The sequence below is a fragment of the Pyrus communis genome, chromosome 10 (genome assembly GCF_963583255.1).
Source record: "Pyrus communis chromosome 10, drPyrComm1.1, whole genome shotgun sequence".
Taxonomy (NCBI): Eukaryota; Viridiplantae; Streptophyta; class Magnoliopsida; order Rosales; family Rosaceae; genus Pyrus; species Pyrus communis.
The window spans coordinates 502705-521720 of NC_084812.1; the positions used below are offsets into that span (position 1 = coordinate 502705).

The 19016-nt window shown below is 38.0% G+C and overlaps 4 protein-coding genes across 5 annotated transcripts; 1 reads left to right on the forward strand and 3 right to left on the reverse strand.

Annotated features, from left to right (window-relative positions):
- The first annotated feature begins 229 nt into the window (after window positions 1-229).
- Window positions 230-4874, forward strand: LOC137746765 (probable cyclic nucleotide-gated ion channel 5). Of its 2 annotated transcripts, XM_068486770.1 has the most exons (8): window positions 230-413; window positions 1270-1359; window positions 1792-2362; window positions 2578-2790; window positions 2975-3270; window positions 3465-3576; window positions 3674-3910; window positions 4031-4874. In XM_068486770.1, the coding sequence occupies exons 2-8, from the start codon at window positions 1298-1300 to the stop codon at window positions 4721-4723; spliced, it is 2184 nt and encodes a 727-aa protein (XP_068342871.1). In that variant the 5' UTR covers window positions 230-413; window positions 1270-1297; the 3' UTR covers window positions 4724-4874. The 2 variants fall into 2 exon arrangements, with proteins under 2 accessions (XP_068342871.1, XP_068342872.1); XM_068486771.1 differs by lacking the exon at window positions 1270-1359.
- A 42-nt stretch (window positions 4875-4916) lies between these two features.
- Window positions 4917-8792, reverse strand: LOC137746766 (transmembrane 9 superfamily member 10-like). The gene is made up of 7 exons (XM_068486772.1): window positions 8324-8792; window positions 7432-7596; window positions 7227-7336; window positions 7018-7126; window positions 6802-6914; window positions 6536-6686; window positions 4917-6447 (listed from the first exon to the last, which is right to left on the reverse strand). The coding sequence occupies exons 1-7, from the start codon at window positions 8432-8434 to the stop codon at window positions 5290-5292; spliced, it is 1917 nt and encodes a 638-aa protein (XP_068342873.1). The 5' UTR covers window positions 8435-8792; the 3' UTR covers window positions 4917-5289.
- Window positions 8793-9398: 606 nt separating this feature from the next.
- On the reverse strand, window positions 9399-12468 carry LOC137748766 (uncharacterized). The gene is made up of 7 exons (XM_068488947.1): window positions 12102-12468; window positions 11695-11736; window positions 11085-11167; window positions 10888-10990; window positions 10561-10774; window positions 9980-10074; window positions 9399-9903 (listed from the first exon to the last, which is right to left on the reverse strand). Exons 1-7 carry the CDS (start codon window positions 12241-12243, stop codon window positions 9650-9652), a joined length of 933 nt encoding a protein of 310 aa, XP_068345048.1. The 5' UTR covers window positions 12244-12468; the 3' UTR covers window positions 9399-9649.
- Window positions 12469-13489: 1021 nt separating this feature from the next.
- Window positions 13490-17295, reverse strand: LOC137747492 (leucine aminopeptidase 1-like). The gene is made up of 10 exons (XM_068487614.1): window positions 17069-17295; window positions 16285-16693; window positions 15982-16176; window positions 15527-15752; window positions 15128-15254; window positions 14919-15014; window positions 14654-14731; window positions 14393-14453; window positions 14082-14269; window positions 13490-13840 (listed from the first exon to the last, which is right to left on the reverse strand). Exons 1-10 carry the CDS (start codon window positions 17285-17287, stop codon window positions 13712-13714), a joined length of 1728 nt encoding a protein of 575 aa, XP_068343715.1. The 5' UTR covers window positions 17288-17295; the 3' UTR covers window positions 13490-13711.
- Between the last annotated feature and the right edge of the window lie 1721 nt (window positions 17296-19016).

Sequence of the window (19016 nt, forward strand, 5' to 3'; positions counted from 1 at the left end):
AGAAAAATACACTAATGAGGAGTGTAGAATGAAATTTTTAGAATGTTAATAACAATTTCCTACCCCGTTGGCTAAAAAGTTTTTGAGATTAAAATTTATTAAATTCTAAATAAAAAAGTTTTTGAGATTAAAATCTATTAAATTCTAAAAAAAATGAAAAAATAAGGGACAATGGGGTTTTGCTAGTTGAGCTGCTGTCAGTGCTCAGTAACAGCATTGACTTTCTTTCTTCGTTTTCTCCCTTTTCAATTCCGGTAAAGTACTCTCTCTCTCTCTCTCTCTCTCCCCCCCCTTCGTGACATCCTCCTCCTTCCGTTGTGCTCGACACCCAGTTGTTACATATACCCGTAGTCTCTCTGCCCGTCGCTGGCGGCAAGCAACGGAATAAGAATTTGACTCCTCCTGGTTTTACTGTGAGTTGCTTCTCTCTCTCTCTCTCTCTCTCTCTCTCCCCCCAATCTTATATGCTTTGATAATTTCTGCACAGATGATCAATTATACTACATGGGTTCTTCTTCTTCCATTAATCGAGGGAAGTTTCTGTCAAAATATGAAATTATTGTAATTTAATTGCATGTCTTAAGGGAAATTTCAGTTCTTTTTCCACTGTGCTTAATCAAGTTTGTTGCTTTTGTTTTGGTTTAATTTTTTTTGAGGGGTTTCTTTATTAATTGGTTTCTGATGGATTTCTTAATTAATTTGGCCAGCGTCAGGAAACAGTGGTTTTTGGAAATCTATGGTTGTCTTGGATTTTCCCTGAATTGGAAGAACTTGGCTTTACATGATTGAGAATTTCTTAGAGATCCGGCTGTTGGATAATCTGAACTGAAAACTGTTTAAGACTCACAAAACAAAGGAAAACAGATTAGAGAATGGTGAAAATTTTGTATCCGAATCGCAGAATTGATTATCGAGAATCTGAACTGAAAACTGTTTTGACTGCTTAGTTTATGCACTGTTGACTATTATAGGGATCTGAGTTATATAACTAGCATTTTTTTGGTTACATCTTAGCGATAAAACATTCAGTTTACTGTAAACCAGATTCTTATCTTTTTAGCATTATTAGGTTAATGAAATTGGTTGAGCACTTGGTGGGAAAGTGTTATTCGAAATTAGGAATTATTATAGATTCGTACTTCCCATCTGGTTGGTGTTGATAATGCCAATCCTGTCAGATGCGAGATAGCTCAGCCACATGGACCTGAACATGATGACTTTGATGCTCATCGCTTTGCATTTAATTTGGATATTATTTTTGTTATGCAGGTGGAATTGATGTGTTTGATATGGTAAAATGTTGGATTGTGGTTACAACAAGTCACAGTACTTGGGAGGCCAGAGGGACAAGTTTGTTAGGTACAAAATGTGACTTTTCTTTGTCAAAGTTTGCAATTTTTTTTCAGGGCATCGACGCCAAATATGAAGATCTGATTCTAGTTATGGACAATGATCTGTTACACTTCCGTATGACTAGTTGAGACATCATATCTGCCAAAGTTTTAGGAAGTATGTAGTCTTGAAATCCAATAAGTAGATAGCAAGTTGTCTAAATTAGAAAAATTGTTTCAAGTAGATTGTTTTTGTTTATAAGTATTTCTATATATTAATTTTGATTCATGTTTCATTATGTATGAATGAATGAAGATAATATTATAGTTCCTGGTCAGTATCTCATGCTTCCTTTTTGATGATGAAAAGCTGAACGTTTATGTTGAAACTAGATTTGGGTCATCTGGTAAAATGGCAACGAATGTTGTGCTTATCGGCAATTTTTTATTGATTTTCTAGGTTAGATGACCTGGACTGTAGATTATCATCACCTTCTGATTCAGGAGGTAGAAGTTGTGGGTTTAATATTGAACTAACAAGGACTGCTCCTGCGAGGGATACATCTTTTAAAAGAGGAATGAAAAAGGGGTCTGAAGGACTTAAGTCAATTGGCCGATCACTTGGATTTGGGATCTCTCGTGCAGTATTCTCTGAAGATCTTAAGGGGTCAGACAAGAAGATATATGATCCTCAGGACAAATTTCTTCTGCTGTGGAATAAATTTTTTGTCATCTCATGTATTCTGGCTGTATCTGTGGACCCTCTGTTTTTCTATCTTCCAGTCATCAATACTTCATCAACATGTCTTGGCATAGATCGAAGGTTGGCTATCATAGCGACCACATTGCGGATGATTGTTGATGCTTTCTATCTTATTCACATGGCTCTCCAGTTCAGGACAGCTTACATTGCTCCATCTTCTCGGGTTTTTGGAAGAGGTGAACTGGTGATTGATCCAGCACGAATAGCCAAGCGATACTTACGAAGTTATTTCATCATTGATTTTCTTTCAGTGCTACCCCTACCACAGGTAAGAGTGTGTTTCCCTAAATTATTCCACGTGGCTATACCTCTTTCTTATACTTTTGCTCTTATTTTGTTTTGCCCTTTGGTGTCTATGTATCGTTAATTATTGGCATATTTCATTTATTTAGTAGAAGATCTGAAAAATACGCTGAAACGAAACTGGTAACTGTAAGCCTATATTTTCTTCTATGCAAAACTAAAAGGCTGTAATTGGTGCAGATTGTTGTTTGGAGGTTTCTTCAGAGGTCCAAAAGTTCAGATGTGCTTGCTACAAAACAGGCTTTGCTTTTCATAGTTTTATTTCAGTATATTCCCAGACTTCTTCGAGTCCATCCTTTGACTTCAGAACTGAAAAGAACAGCTGGCGTCTTTGCTGAAACTGCTTGGGAAGGCGCTGCATACTATTTGCTATTATATATGCTCGCTAGTCATGTGAGTACCTATTTTGTTCCTACTCTTGACTGCTTTTTTTTCTTTGTTTTCTTGCTTTATGTTATTCAACCTTTTTTTTTTCTTTGTGTATGAATATTTGATTATTTCCCTCTGAAGGTTATTAATCGTCATCCATTAACATGGAAGTCATACTTTTCTTTGGGGGCAATTATTATCTTTGCAGATAGTTGGGGCATTTTGGTATTTGTTAGCCTTAGAACGCAATGACACATGTTGGCAGAAGGCTTGTACTGAAATTGGAAAATCATGTGATAAAAAAATCTTGTACTGCGGGAACCAATACATTGCAACTCGGTCCAATGTTACCGAAACCATCTTATCAAAATGCACGGCAGATGACCAGAATACGTTCTTTGATTTTGGAATCTACAATTCGGCTTTATCATCTGGGGTTGTTTCATCCAATAAGTTCATCGTCAAATACTGTTACTGTTTGTGGTGGGGACTACAGAATTTAAGGTACTGATGTCATTTGAAATAACCAACGTTCCTGATCCTAGTCATAAAGTTCAATATGTTTTATGTGGTGGTTTTATGTAATGTTAGAAAACCAAAAAATAGTTACTGCCAGTCTTGTTCCTCCGTCCATTGCACCTCTTGGGGGCTTTAAAGTTTTAGCTTTTAACAGCATTTTCTTTGGCTTCTTTATACAGTACACTTGGCCAGGGTCTTGCAACCAGCACCTATCCTGGAGAAGTTATATTTTCCATAGCACTGGCTATATTTGGACTGATCCTCTTTGCACTTTTGATAGGAAACATGCAGGTAAACTTGGGAGCAACAGTTGATGCTTATAATATAGCGTGAAAAGCAGAATATTATCTGATATTGCTAATATTCTGGTGTTATGGTATTGTTACAGACCTATCTTCAATCTCTTACTATTCGACTTGAGGAGATGAGGGTCAAAAGACGTGATTCAGAGCAGTGGATGCATCACCGCTTGCTCCCACAAGACCTTAGGGAACGCGTCAGGCGATATGATCAATATAAGTGGTTGGAAACACGTGGCGTGGACGAGCAGAGTTTAGTTCAGAGTCTACCAAAGGATCTCAGGAGAGATATCAAGCGGCACCTCTGTTTGGCATTAGTGAGGAGGGTACGATTAGTAATTCTTTCATTCTTTGTGTATATTTCTAGTGGTAATTACTTTCATACTTGTTGGTTGGTCCTCCCACCATGAATCATTTGATAAATTTCACTTTGCTGGTCATCGCAGGTTCCACTGTTTGAGAATATGGACGAGAGGTTGCTTGATGCCATTTGTGAGAGACTGAAACCAAGTTTATTCACAGAGAGTACTTACATAGTTCGGGAAGGAGATCCAGTTGACGAGATGCTTTTCATCATACGTGGTCGCCTTGAGAGCGTAACAACAGATGGTGGTAGGAGTGGGTTTTTTAACCGCAGTTTATTGAAGGAAGGCGATTTCTGTGGTGAGGAGCTTCTTACTTGGGCACTGGATCCCAAATCTGGTGCTAACCTCCCATCATCTACTCGGACGGTAAAGGCTTTAACAGAGGTTGAGGCTTTTGCCCTTGTAGCCGAAGAGTTGAAATTTGTTGCCAGTCAGTTTAGGCGCCTTCACAGTAGACAGGTTCAGCACACCTTCCGTTTCTACTCACAACAGTGGCGGACCTGGGCTGCTTGCTTTATCCAAGCAGCATGGCGCCGCTATTCCAAGAGGAAAATCTTGGAGCTTCGTCGTAAGGAAGAGGAAGCGGAAGCCTTGGGAGGTGCCCGCAGCAATGCTGGAGGTTCGTATAGTATTGGTGCCACCATTTTAGCTTCTAGGTTTGCTGCAAACGCACTTCGTGGTGTTCACCGGAACAGGAATTTGAAGAGTGCTCGAGAATTAGTCAAATTACAAAAGCCTCCGGAGCCCGATTTTAGCGCTGAAGGCGCTGATTAATTTGTGATGTATTATATGACTGGTACAAGGTTGTTACAAACCATGTAATACACACAATTCCAGGTTGGAACTTGATGAAATGTTAAAATTGTATGTTTGATGCTTTCCATTGACGGATGGTTGGAAAGTTATGCGTCGCCTTTTATCTTTTGCCACGGAACGATTTTCGAGTTCACAGTTTGTTCTACTTTTAATCACAGAAGAGATGTTAAGCTATATTGTTTCCAAATATGTGTTTGACAAGAAAACAGAATAAAAAAAAGCAGTACCAATGATACATACAGGAATTCTATTTTCATTCCTGCAATCAGCGATGAACCATCGACGACGGCACGGAGATTGCTTGCAATTTTCTCAAGTGTTATCGTATGGAACGGAAAGAACACGATGGTAGAAGAACAAATAAACAAAAAGAGCAGCTTAAAAAATGACCTGTATAGAGAAAGGCTAGGAACAAGAATTTCTACGACTTTGATATTCAAAATCGAACCCAGTTGGTCGCTCCACGAGGACATCATCATCGTGGAAAAACAAAAGAATCGTTTCCTTCAGATTGGGACTACGAATCAGTCAATCTTCACTGACGAATAGATGAGCCTAGTAAACCAGAAGCATGCATAGAAACCGATTGTACCAGTCAGCACGAAGAAGGAATAAGAAGCAATCAGCATATACCCGAAATACAAGGCTCCAGAAACTGGCTTCTTAATGTCAAGCTTAGTGAAGAAGTAGAAGGCAGCGTAGAGGAAAAGGTAGAGCGCTGAGGTGCCTGAGGTCAAATACGACCTCCACCACCAAAGGTAGTCTTCACTGCACAACTGGAAGTAGCAGAGAACAATTGTGATCTCGGCACATGTGATGATGAGGATAATGAAGACGATGAAAAGGAATCCAAATATGTAATAAAATTGATGCAACCATATCGATGTAAGGATGAAGAAGAGCTCGATAAAGACGGCCCCAAACGGGAGTATGCCTCCAATTAGGATAGAGAAGGCTGGATGCATGTACCATGCCTGTTCCGGGACTTGCCTAGGGATCTTGTTGGTTTTCACAGGATCCTCAATCGACGGCTTCCTAAAACCCACATATGCACCAACGAAGATAAGTGGAACTGAAATGCCAAACCATAAGAATACCAGCGCAAACATGGTTCCAAATGGAACTGCCCCAGAGGATTTCTCGCCCCAGATAAGAGCATTCAAGACGAAGAAAATGACAAAGAGAGTTGCAGGAAACATGAAAGCTGTTTTCAGAGTGATTTTCTTCCATTCTGTTCCCTTAAACATCTTGTATAGACGGGCTGCAGAGTATCCAGCAAAGAGGCCCATAAAGACCCAGAGAAGCAGCATGGCAGTCATCAGCCCACCTCGGTTTGAGGGGGAGAGAAACCCAAGGACTGCAAAGAGCATGGTGACGAGAATCATCCCAAAGAACTGCACACCCGTCCCAACATACACACACAGTAGATCTGAGTTTACTGGAGGTCTGAAGACATCCCCATGAACCAGTTTCCATCCTGTCTCTTCTTGGGCTTCTTCTTGGGTCTCTAGTTGGTTGTATTTGGAGATATCCCGGTAAAGTGTCCGCAACATTATCATAGCAACCATGCCGGAAAGGAAAAGAACAATCATCAAAGAATTAACAATTGAGAACCAGTGGATTTGATCATCAGCCATCAGAAGATATGTGTCCCACCGGGATGCCCACTTCACATCACTCTCCTACAAGGTTAAACAAACGCCAATCTGAAACCCAACTCAAAACGGCAAACAAAGAAGTCATTTATTGGGAAATGGCAAGGGCACCAACCTGGAACTCAACATCATATGTGAATATAATATCCTTTTTATCTTCAACCTCCTGAGGAGATTCAGAGCTGCTAACTGTTCGCTTCGCATGGGGATCACAGGTCGTTAAACGTGTCTTGTTAGTCCACTCACCTTCATATTCATGCTTAACACTGCATTAACCAAAATTGTCCGCTATCATATAGATATGAACGTATGAACTCTCATTGGAGAGAAGAGATGGTACAAACTAATTAGCCTATGATAGAAAAGAATAACAAATAATACCTGAATGGTTTCACCTCAAATCCGACAATCCTGGCAGATTCTGTCATTGGATCCTTGTGATACTTGACTGTAAATGTTAAGTGATTGTTGATAAAATGCTTTTCATCCTTGTTCTGCAAATGTTTAAAGGAAAAAGGGAAATTCAGCACTCTTCTATAAGCACGTCAGCAAAAGAATTAAGATCATGCAAAGAATGATAATTGGTCAAACAGCTACCCCAGCATATTGTCCTCTAAGACCAACATGAAATCCATGTTGATACACTAAGGCATTTTCCCGATCAAGCCGTGGTATAGGAACAACCAGAGGAAGATTATCCAGAATCCTGTAGTTTGACAAAATTTATCAGAACGTAACTCAATTGTTCATCACATCACATGGGAGCATATGATTCACATGCATGATATTCAGGATTCACGACTCACATGTTCACCCGATACTCATCATCTATCTTTTCCTTAAACTCCTTTGCAGTTTTTGCATTAAGAACTACACGACATACAACACTGCACATCTTTGGTTCTCTCATGTTGAACTGCAACAAAAAAAAAAAGATAAAATTATAGCTGCTCGATAACCAAAGCGAAGGACAACATAACCATAACAGTAATCTCTTAAAATCTACTTTACCTCGTAAGGAGAGTTTTCAATGCGATCACCACGAAGAACTTCCCCAAGATTTTCTGCACTGTCTACTATATGCTCCGGAGAACAGTATGGGAGGGAATAGTATGAGTAAGGAAGTTGAGTTTTTGTAGAGGTCAGTTTGTTCACCTTCACATTCAAGGTATTTCCCTGCACGCACAAAGGTAAACAGTGTGAATACAACACCATTAGATAGCAAAACGCATGTATTAGTTGACATCAAACAATCTCAATCACGAAGCTCGTTCACTGACGAAGGAGACCTACTACACCTATTGTAGATGTCTTAAATGATTTCTTTCGAGGCCGTCTATACGTTACTAAATCCGTACCGTATTTTTTTTCTTCCTCAATTGCAATGTTGAGAAAATATTTCACTACCTCAAAGCTATTCAGCACATCTTAGCATTTTCCTTTACCCCGAAAATTAAATTTTTTTTCTTAACATTTGAACGACAATACAAGCTCTAACACTAACCGAACGAAAGAGAACAAGAAATTTTGACAAATGTGCATGTAGATATTGCATTATTGCAGTCTGCATCTCACGCAATATAAGAAACCAACAGAGATTTACAAAAATATACAGAAATGCAGCAACTTGAACTTAGATCTCAATGACTCGAGTCACAAGATCGTAAATTTATGAAATCTTTCGCCAAAAGATCCAAAATTGTAAACACCCAAATGCCGAATTGTATACGGATCTGTCTGTAACTAAGAACACGCACCAAAAAATTGCCATGGCATACATTACATTCAATTATACACAGATGTTTAATCATATACAAATATACATACATACACACACACACACACATACACACACATATATATATAGAAAGAGAGAGAGAGAGAGAGAGTTAAAGGTGCTGACCTGCTGAAAATCTTGAGGGGCGACACCCGGGAGGTAGAAGCAGCGAGCATGAAAGAAGAGCAAAAGACACACAGAGATCCATAGCTGAAAAGCGAGAGGTCCTCTCGCCATGGCTTCTTCCCACAAGATCTAGATCCACTCTCTCTCTCTCTCTCTCTGTGTGCAATTCAGAGACTCTGTGAGAGCGTTTGTAAGATTGTATCAAATGAATGTATCACTCAGTGGTTGGTTTCTTGTTTGCTTTAAAAACACGAGAAGAACGAGAAGCTCTCTCTCTCTCTAAAACCAGATTGTTGGGATTTACAAGACGAGGCTGTCATTTGAAATCCCTGTCATCGCCGTTGGATTTTTCGCGGGTCCGATGTGCGGTGGGGATTGGTTTGGACTTCACGGACGGCCTGACGGACTGATGGACTGACGGTGATTACAAGTTGAAAAATAAAAAAATAAAAACCATGCAAGTGTTGGTTGAAACGTTCGAGTTTAAAATCACTCTCAATTTGTTTGGTCGTAACTTTGTGCTTATATTTGAAACCGTCATTTATAACTTTTTCTGCATTTTTATTCACCGATCTGTTAATTAGTATTAGATAGTTTGAATTTTAAGATACGTGTAATAGATACATTAAAGGAAATGAAAGTGATAAATACACATATTTTTTTACCTCACACACATCCATGTTTAAGCATGTCTGTTATTCTGTTTAATTTACTCAATCTAATGGCTAGGAACAAAAGAGGTGTGAAAATCACTTCCCTAAAACGAAATGAGATCCACTCTAGATTTCTGTATCCAGAACCCAAGAACCAAGAGATTCGGACCGTTCAAGAGAGATATTTGGAGCATCCCAAGATTTTAAGTTTGTGAAGTAAGTCAGTGGGATGGGCTAATGGGAGCCATATGATTGAAATTGAGTGGTCTGGATCTCTGAATCCGCAAGCTCCAAACACAGAGATTCGGAGTAGATTTCATTCAACTCTTGTTTAGTTTAAACAATTTTCGTTTACTTGTTTTGTAAACAAACAATTAACAATATATACTCTCTTTATGAACCTTGACCAAAAGTTTGCTTGAAGCGTAAAAAATCAATCAAATTCCATTCCATAAAACTTGAGGGTAAAGCAACAGTACAAAACGTCAAACACTTGAAATAAAATTGTTGCTACCTCTTTCGATGCACCATCGAGTAAATTGAAGAACTCGGTATAGCTATCAAAAGAAAATATTGTGCATTAAATGACTGTCTAAATCCCGAAAATTATGAACACGACCTTCAGTGATCGGAGGAGAAAAATGGGGAGGTGTCGGTTCAAAACAGATGCATATCAGTTCTCCTCTGGAGCAGGCGGGTCAATCATTCTCACCGTACGAGGAAGCATAAACTCGGCAAATATGGGATAGTGAGAGGATGGGTAATATCCATCAATGTTATCACTCACCACTTCACACAAGACAGGGATAAGAGATCTACCTCTAAAAAGAATCCAATCTACATGTAGATCCTGTGTTTGTCGATCCCAGCAGAGGCAGAGCGCTCTGAAAATCAACTTGAGGAATTCAAGAGCTCCTTGTTTGTCACCTGAAAGCGTCATGTACTATGAAATTAAATCATGCTCAACGAGCAGCATTAAAAGTAGCAGTGGTATAGCAGGTACCTTTAAATCCATGGAAAGTGCGAATGAGAGAGGCATTTTTCCTCACACGAGCATTAGGCCATGCATCCCTCATATCCCCCACTGCACCGTGCTCTCTGCAGGGAAGCCAAGGGAGAAGATTTACTAAAAAGAACAAGCTGTTAGAGAAAATCCACCACCTATCTGGTGAGCTTCCTAGCAGAGAGAGACTAGCATGTAAATTCGTCTCACACTATATCTAACGGAGGATGATTTCGATATTGCCAATTTTAAATTGAAATCCTATCCACCAAACAAATATCCGGTGGATAAATGAAAAAGGGATCTGGTGGGTTTGCAAAAGTGGAAGGGGATCAAAACGAGGACAAGAGGAAGGAGGTGTCCGAGATTTCTGCACCGATGGAGTAGTACTATAACTAGAGGCACAAATGAAGGATGCTCCTTACAAAAATCTGTCAGCTCGCAAAAGCATCACAGTTTCCTGTCTATTCCATAATTCCTAAGTCCCAACCTTATGGGCTATTGCATAAATGGAGACTGGTAAAAAATATGGAAAAATTGCAACATGTAAAAACAATTGAATATCCACATGTTAACTGAACCTTGATCTCCCCAAAAGAAACCGGCCGGTAGTTGATTCCTTTTGTGTGTTGAAACCTCCACAATATACAACTGGCAAGCCAGGTGGTAAGGACGCTATGTGCTGCCATGTGAGCAAAGCACTTCGTCGACGAGCACGAGCACTGAACTCATCCATGTTTGTATTTACTATCTGGAAGGAAAATCCAGGTGGCTCAGCTCCTTTCAGTTGAAATGTGTGGACACTGGACATCATGTCAAGATAACAAATGATACGGCGCTCTTTCATGGAAATGTTAAAGCAGTTGTTGAAGATTATCTAAGTTTATGAAAGTAAACTGGTAAGGATATCACCCATGTTGCAATACATGGAACCTCAGAACCCCATGACATGCTTCCGGGAACAGAAGGTGACTCTGACAACCAAAATGTTCCACCTTCAAGCATCTCCACCTAATTTTATGAAAAAATGGCATAAAGAAGGTCAAAGTTCACAAGTTCTCGACAAAAAAAGGCATCTGGCACGAAAAACAGAAGGGAACTTCACCTTCTCCTTGTCATAGAAGATGGTGCAATGTTCATCAGCAGTGTCTTCCGGCCCTTTTCTTGATATTCCAAATTGATCATAACCTAACGAATATGATAATACCAGTCCAATCATACGTGGAAATAAATAAGAGGAGAGAAAGGAGATTGCATTGACATAAGACCACTGCATTCTATATAATGAAGATCGATGCCAGGCTTGCCAGCAAACCGTTCTTCAAGAATATCTCAATATGGAAAAAACAGTGACGTGTATCTTTCATTTTATACATGGAAAGTCGTAGGTAAACAAAATCAATTAAAGCGGGAAGGGACAGACAACGTAATTGCATCTTGCGTATGATACATAATAATGCCTCTTGTCAAACTGTCAAGAAAGAGAACATTGTATCGATGTGAAATAGCGAAAAGCTTCACCAACTTAATTGCAATTCTTTTCTTAATTAAGCAACAAGAAACATGATATGAGCCATGCTTCATAAGAAACAAACAATCGAAACATGTACTCAAGAAAGCGAGCACTAAGACGCGCCTTTCCTCAACCATATGACAAAATACCGATGCTGTAATTCGAAGAATCGAAAAATTTAACGTTTTGGAGAGAAAGTTACCTGGCAAGCACTGCTGAAGATAATCCAACTGTGATTTAACTCCTGAAGCAGAAAATGAACATAAAAGAATCAAATTCCAGAAACAAGAAAGACACCAACTATTAACATTTCAATTTTAAGTACACAATCAAGCATTTTGAACATAAAAATGTAAACCCAGCACACCAATAACATTGCCCTATTCAATCAACCTTCACCCCAGAGAACTCACTCACCGCAAACCCAGCTCACCCCCAACACATTTCAACAGAGAAACCAAACTAAATCCCAAAAGAACAAAAACCCAGCTCCAAAAATCAAATAAAAACAGACCCAGATGACCATTTCAATCAAATCACAACCAAAAAACAAGCAAGATCCATGTGAAAATCGCAGCAAATGAAAGGAAAGCTGAAGAAAACATTTACCTTGCTGGGTACACAGAATCATAGGAGAATAGCTAGTAATGACGCTAATGCATAAATCCTTTCTCTTATCCCACGAGTAGGGACTGTCTTCCATCTGATCTTCGTGAAGATTGAAGGCCATCACTGTCAAAGAAACACTCATTTTTTGGTTCTTCAGGTGCAAATCTCTGCCTGCTCTTTTATTTGTTACATGATCAATATTTGTTGCTGCATCATGCTCCACCAAAAAGAAGGGAGCAGATGAGATTTCCTTTGCTTACTCCATTCTTGTAAGCTCAGGGGAGCAGATCCTAAGAGATGACGAAGCTCCAATATTAAAAGAAGAGGAGAGAGAGGGGAGAGAGAGTCAATTGTGTCTGAAGCGTGAGAAAATTTTGTCAAATGTTTTACAAGTACTCACAGAAAAAAATTTCCCCACAAATTCTATGGTGATTAGAATGTTTGTATAGGATATGTTTAGCTTAATAATCATAAGATTTTGATTTTTATATTTTTTTAACCATAAAAAATTTCATGTGCTTTTATTCAATATGAAAGTTGTTGTAGTCATACAATCATACCTATAAAAATTAAAGAAGATCTGTAATATTACCAAAGTTTCTTTATCGCGTGTTTACAATTATATTTGAAGAAATATGAACCGAATTTGATACAAGTTATTAAAAAAAATTCTTTATTGGTTAAGAGGGATTGAGATCCTCTCCAGATCCCGCTTTCTAGACTACATTCGAGAGTTTGAACACCACACCAAAATACAACCTTGTCGATGGTATCTAACCCTTCATTGTGAGTGGAAATTCCAATCCCATTTTAGGAACTTTAACAAAAAGCTTTTGGTACTGTTCAATTTAACGAAAAACCATATTTTTACACTAAAAAGTCAATTTTGATACTATTCACTTTACCTTTTATTTTGTCTTTATCGTTAAAACTCAAAATTTTCAAACTCTTTTTATTATTTTTCCTCTCATTTTTGTCCTTACTGCATCCAAAGTAGGCAGGCTCAGAAATCCAAATCATTCATATCAACACTTATTATCAAAAAGCTTAAAGGTGGATAAACATTCTTGACCATTTAAGAGCTCGTTTGAATGTATTTTTAAAATAACTAAAAACGTTTTTGGTGAAAATATTTTTAGAACCAATCATTAATAAAGATGCAAGTAAATCCTAAAAAAAAAAAAAGCAATTTAAGTGCTTATGATGCTTTTTGCATAAAATACTTTAAATGCTTTTGAAACCTAAAAATAATTTATCTAAAAACGTTTTCAATTATTTTAAAAACATATTCAAACGAGACATAAACTACCAGCCATAAACTACAAGCTTGTTGAATACGACTTTACTTTTTCATCTTTCTTCTTATAGGGCACCGAGAAAACGACTACTTTACTCATAAGCTCTCTCTTTTTATTTAAACTTTTAATGTTCTAAAGACAAGATAAAAGGTAAAAACTTGAACAAGACCATGCCTAGGCGGCTAGGTCCATTAACCCTCTCCATTTCTTTTCCTGCACATTTTATTCATCAACTAAAGTCAACTCGCGGCACATCAAGATGCTTCGGTTGCCTCGGCTGGTGATGCTTATGTCGACGGATGCTTCAGCCACCTAAGAAGAGTTCTTCTGAACCCACTCCACCAGAGTGGAAACACCGAACCCTGTAGCAGTGCGTTTCTCGTCATTCCAAACAGGCCCGGCCATGTCAATGTGCATCCACTGAACCTTTTCGTCCACAAACTGCAAAAGCATAGTTGCAAAAATTGTCATTAGTAAGTGAGACAACAGGACACAATAAGGCAGGTTTTGTCATCAATGGGAACAAAGGAGAAGACAGTCCTAGATTCGTCGTAGTGTAGTTTTTTGGGCTTTAGCCCTCCACTTAACCGGAAAAATAAAAGGTGAAATGGATGTCAAGTTATTTCAGTGGTGAAGCAAGAAGCACAGAAGACACCGAGAATAAAACTATGCAATCATATACCTGCTTCAAGAAGAGAGCAGCATTGATTGAACCACCTGCACGACCACCGGTGTTGAGCATATCAGCTATTCCGGATTTCATTGTCTCCCAATAACTCTCCTCCAATGGCAACCTCCAAAATTTCTCCCCACTGATTTCTGAAGCTGCAAATACCTCCTTCGCCAGGTCATCACTTGGTGTGAAGACACCTGAAAGGAAAAGTTTTAACATCACGTAAACAGATATGACAGCTTTCAGAAATCCTATCCCAGCAGAAACGAGACTTTGCATTACTAAGCATTTACTAAATGCTTGTAAGAATATGTTTATACCTGCTATTGAGGGTCCAAGAGCAACTACGCAAGCACCCGTTAAGGTTGCCAGGTCAACAATCTGCATAATATGATAGTGTTAGCAGTACTAGAAATTGTTATGTACCATACATCAAGAAAGTACAAACAAATAAGCTTTTCAACAATTGCACAGTTCTAGAACTCAATTCTTATGAAAGAAAGACCAGTTAATAGTTACAAAACTAGCACTGATATTACAGATACAAAATGCATAGCCATGATGCATCACCACATGAATACCTTATCAACACCTTGGTTACAAGCATATACCAAAGCGTCTGCCAGAGTAAGTCTACCTTCAGCATCAGTGTTATTGACCTGCAGCAGAAATTGAAGCAAATAGATAGAACTTTAGTTCATAAAAACATGGATTCGCATATAGTGAATCAATTAGACGGTTAAACCTCTCATCAACTAGAAAACATCTGCTCAAATCAAAGATAATGCGTAAAATAATTCTTCACGTTATGTTAAATACATTTTAACAATTAGTCAGAAAACATACCTCAATTGTCTTTCCATTTGATGCTGTCACAATGTCTCCAGGCCTCATACCTGTTCCACTTATCATATTCTCACAAGCTGCAACAATGAAATGAACCTGCACACACACTACCCATTATTGATCCATACTCGTGTACATCACTTAAAACTGCAACAGATCAATCATACATCTTTCCCAACGATAGAAACATGGAAAACACGATGACTTACCTCTACACCAGGCGGTTTGATTTGAGCAATGGCTTTTGCTGCACCTAATATGGCTGCTGAACCTCCCATATCAAATTTCATGAGTTCAACCGAACAGCCAGGCCCTGTCTTGATGTTGTAGCCACCGCTGATAACATAAAAAGATAAAGCAAACAACACAGAGTCAGCTCATTGATAAAGAGAAAAAATGATGTACACAGTATGAGAGGAAACGAACGACTTGCTTAACACTTACTGCTATATAGACTTCATCCCACCATGAAACTCAGTAACTAAACCCTTTACCACAGACACATTGTAATATCACAAAATTTACAGGCAGCTAAACCAAACAGTTCTATTTTGCAAGAGCTAAAAGAACTAGGAGCAAAAAGTTCATTCTAAATCATTTGCAATCACCTGTCAAAGGTCAGTCCTTTACCAACCAACCCTAATTTGACCTTAGCAGGTCCACCAGGGGGTTTGTAAATCAAGTGAATAAAATGTGGAGGATTTGCTGAGGCTGCGGCAACAGCCAAATAAGAACCCATTTTCAGTTCTTTGCATTGCTCTTCATTTAATATATTTGCAGACAGAACATCACTGTATGTGGAAGCAATCTTTGAGGCCTCTTCAGCTAGTTTCCCTGAGACATAATAAACATTGCAGACAGTCAATTATAGGAAATATCTAGATGAACAGGGACTGATGAACGAAAAATTGGGAAATACCAGTATATGCCAGCTAAATGGAAACACTATAGAGAATCCAGATTTTCATTACTGAAACTGATCAATGAACTAAATGAAGAAAGTGCCGGCTAAATAACATCGATATTAAAGGATAACAACTGCGAGAAAATAGCTCATACGAACCAGGTGTAAGAACATTGGCAGGTGAATTTACTAGCTCTTTCCCAAAAATTATTCCAGAAGTAACATCTTCAGCATACTTGAGCTTTTTCTCTACTTCAGGTCCAGTTCCGAGACCAAGAATGTCAACAGATTTTAGAACTGATTTCTTTGACTCTGATTTGTACCTATTATCTTCATATATCCCCAGCACAGTTCCTACAGTAATTCAAGTCATTCCAACATGTTTACCACAACTATTAGTATATTACCATATCAGAATACCAAATACCAAATTAGAATAAAGAAAATATTGGGCCAAAGTACCAGAAGCTATTGCAGAAGCAGTATTAGATTTTGCAGAAATCCCCTCTGAAGAGGCAAGCACAATAGCAATGTCACCGGCTTGAACAGCCTTTGCTGCTGCTGCTGCTGCCTTACCAAGACCTTGGAAAGCCTCTGTAGACGAAGCAGATTGGCCAAGCCCAAACAAGCCGACCCTCTTCGAGCCAAGACCCGGAAGCCTAACAACTGTTGACTGGCCAGACTTTCCGGTGAAGTCTTCCTCAGAAGATGCTTCAGCCAATAGACCACCCAAATGGGAATCTAGCTTCTTCAATACTGAATTTTGAAACTTGGAGTTCTCATCTTTCGCCAAATCTTTCTCCGTGACACCCACTGCAAGTAGGTCTCCTTTCCATTCTGCTGCATGGAGCTCTTTCGCGGCAAAAGAGATCTTCCAGGAATTAACACACATATCAGTTCAACATATTCAAGTTCTTCCACAACTGAATCCAATATAATCAATCAAATTCAACATGATCCATATATTTTTTGTTTATATCGTTTTGATTGTATATAAACAAAAAATACAATCACCCCACATACAAAGATCGAATCTTTACAGATATAAACCCACCAAATCCATCAAATTAATCAAATTACATGAAAAAAAACTAACAATTACAACACTCAACACCTCTAAACAATCACAAACCCACCTATCAAAAAATCATTTTATACAAACCAACCCCAAAAAATGATCGAAATTACACCCTTCCATCGACGAACATAGATATACTGGATTGGGAAAGCGATGAGAGAAACATACTTTAGAGGCGTCGATGCCAGAAGGTTGAGTGAGGCCGAGATTGGCCCGAGCGAGAGTGTGAGCCATGAGCTTCCCTCTGCAAGAGCACAGGTGTGTAACTGCAAAAGAAAGTCGGAGACTGTGGGCAGACCGTAATTTCGTCAAAAAGGAGGAAGAGGACGAAGGTGAAGCGACGGCAACAAGTGTAGATGCCAAGGACACTACAACGGCAGTCACCATTTTTAACTGTTGCCTAATCCTCTGTATTTATAATGAGCCAGCGTCTAGACGATCGAGGCCTCTACAGGAAGGAATTTTCATTTTTCTAAAAACGGATGATTTAGTGTAAAAATATTTATGTACTTAAAAGAAAAAAAGAAAAAAAATAGATATTTGTCGAGTTCACATTATATCGAATTTTAACGATCTAAACAGTTTATTTTTTAAGTTACACTTCATAAATCTTTCTTGCAAAATATTAGTCAAATTGAAAATATTTGAGACATCTAGTTGAATTCAAAAATTTGACGAACATTTTTTCTACAAGAAACAGTGAAGTTTCATTCCGATAATTAAATGGTCAAATTGTTTCCGATTGATTTATGTTTTCTTCGCAAAAATAATCTATAAATGGAGATTTAAAAATAGACGATTTTGAATAGTTGAAATTCAACTCATTTCGAAAAGATTTTTCAGTATTTTTTTATGATAACCTGGTTGAGAGAGTACGATACATTGGTGTAAAAGATTTAGTGATCCCACAATTATCCCATTTTTTTCAAAAAATATGAATTCTTTTCCTTTTAGATGATAAAACCATGTTTGGAATTTTCAGATGTATTTTGATTTTGAGGGTTTTTTTTTTAAGAAAACTAATGAAAATGTCTTGAAAACTTTGAGTTTTAATGATAAGGACAAAATAAAGAGTAAAGTGAATAATATCAGGATTAACTTTTTAGTATAAAAATGTGTTTTTTCATTAAAGTGAACAGTACCGTGGACTTTTTAAAACTTCCTTTTTTTTTTTAAATTTTTCTGATTTATTTTATGTTTTGGACTTAGGTTTAATTCCAACATCAGGCATGCCGGTCCATGGAGATTATCCAAATGGTTGGGCTGGACTCCAGGCCCGGTTTCTCTTTTTCTAATTAAGAGAATCATATTTAACAAATGGTCAGATCATCTGATCACGAGACATGTTCGATCATCAAATAAGCATATTGATATATTATCGATTATTAATGTGTCATTTATATTAGTAATGTTATGAAAACTACGTCTATACAAACCAAGGAAAATCATTTTTAACTCAAAACTTTAGGTCATGTGACCCAGAGTTCAAATGGGTATTTCTCTGGTACGACAATAGTTTATTGCCGTATTAGTATTTTTCTCATATATTTCACTCTTATATTAGAATCTTTCGTTATGACCACAAATAGATATATCACTAGTTGTACGAAAAATTCTCCCATTTACCCTTTTTTCTAATGCTCTCCTACTTGAACGCTCAAGATTATACCACGTCAAGTGTAGCCTTTTAGAGAGAAAAAAAAGGGAAAGAGAGAGAGAAGGACACCTAAGAGAAGATGAAATGGGAGGAGAGATAATCAAACTCCATAAAACGTCTTGTCCTTCCTATCAAGAACGAAATTCTCCCACTTTTTTGATGTTTAAGCCATCCTAAAGGGTTTTCATTTTTCTAAAGACAAGAATAATCGTACTATTAATATTGGTAAAAAAATAACCATCTTTATTCTCCAACGCAAACGTAAATTTGTTCCAGTTTCTTAATAGATAGAGTGTTTGAGTTTTTACCCATACATTACAGGTTTGAAACTGTCAGTCGCCTAAATAAGCTTGGATCAAATAAGCAAGAATCAATGCTGCTGTCCTTGTTGCGACAATTTTAATTTGTGCGGCTATAAAAACATCCTCACCCAAATTCTAAGTAACATCACTTTCATTC

Coding starts and splice junctions, on each gene's coding strand:
- LOC137746765 (XM_068486770.1), top strand. CDS start 1,298: ATGTTGGATTGTGGTTACAACAAGTCACAGTACTTGGGAGGCCAGAGG. Junction 1,360..1,791: donor CAGAGGGACAAGTTTGTTAG/GTACAAAATGTG, acceptor TTGATTTTCTAG/GTTAGATGACCTGGACTGTA. Junction 2,363..2,577: donor CAGTGCTACCCCTACCACAG/GTAAGAGTGTGT, acceptor TAATTGGTGCAG/ATTGTTGTTTGGAGGTTTCT.
- LOC137746766 (XM_068486772.1), bottom strand. CDS start 8,434: ATGGCGAGAGGACCTCTCGCTTTTCAGCTATGGATCTCTGTGTGTCTT. Junction 7,337..7,431: donor TTGAAAACTCTCCTTACGAG/GTAAAGTAGATT, acceptor TTTTTGTTGCAG/TTCAACATGAGAGAACCAAA. Junction 6,915..7,017: donor TTAGAGGACAATATGCTGGG/GTAGCTGTTTGA, acceptor AAACATTTGCAG/AACAAGGATGAAAAGCATTT.
- LOC137748766 (XM_068488947.1), bottom strand. CDS start 12,243: ATGAGTGTTTCTTTGACAGTGATGGCCTTCAATCTTCACGAAGATCAG. Junction 11,737..12,101: donor GATTCTGTGTACCCAGCAAG/GTAAATGTTTTC, acceptor TTTCTGCTTCAG/GAGTTAAATCACAGTTGGAT. Junction 10,775..10,887: donor ATGTATTGCAACATGGGTGA/TATCCTTACCAG, acceptor CCAGTGTCCACA/CATTTCAACTGAAAGGAGCT.
- LOC137747492 (XM_068487614.1), bottom strand. CDS start 17,287: ATGGTGACTGCCGTTGTAGTGTCCTTGGCATCTACACTTGTTGCCGTC. Junction 15,753..15,981: donor TGCCAATGTTCTTACACCTG/GTTCGTATGAGC, acceptor ATTATGTCTCAG/GGAAACTAGCTGAAGAGGCC. Junction 14,454..14,653: donor GTAACCAAGGTGTTGATAAG/GTATTCATGTGG, acceptor CATATTATGCAG/ATTGTTGACCTGGCAACCTT.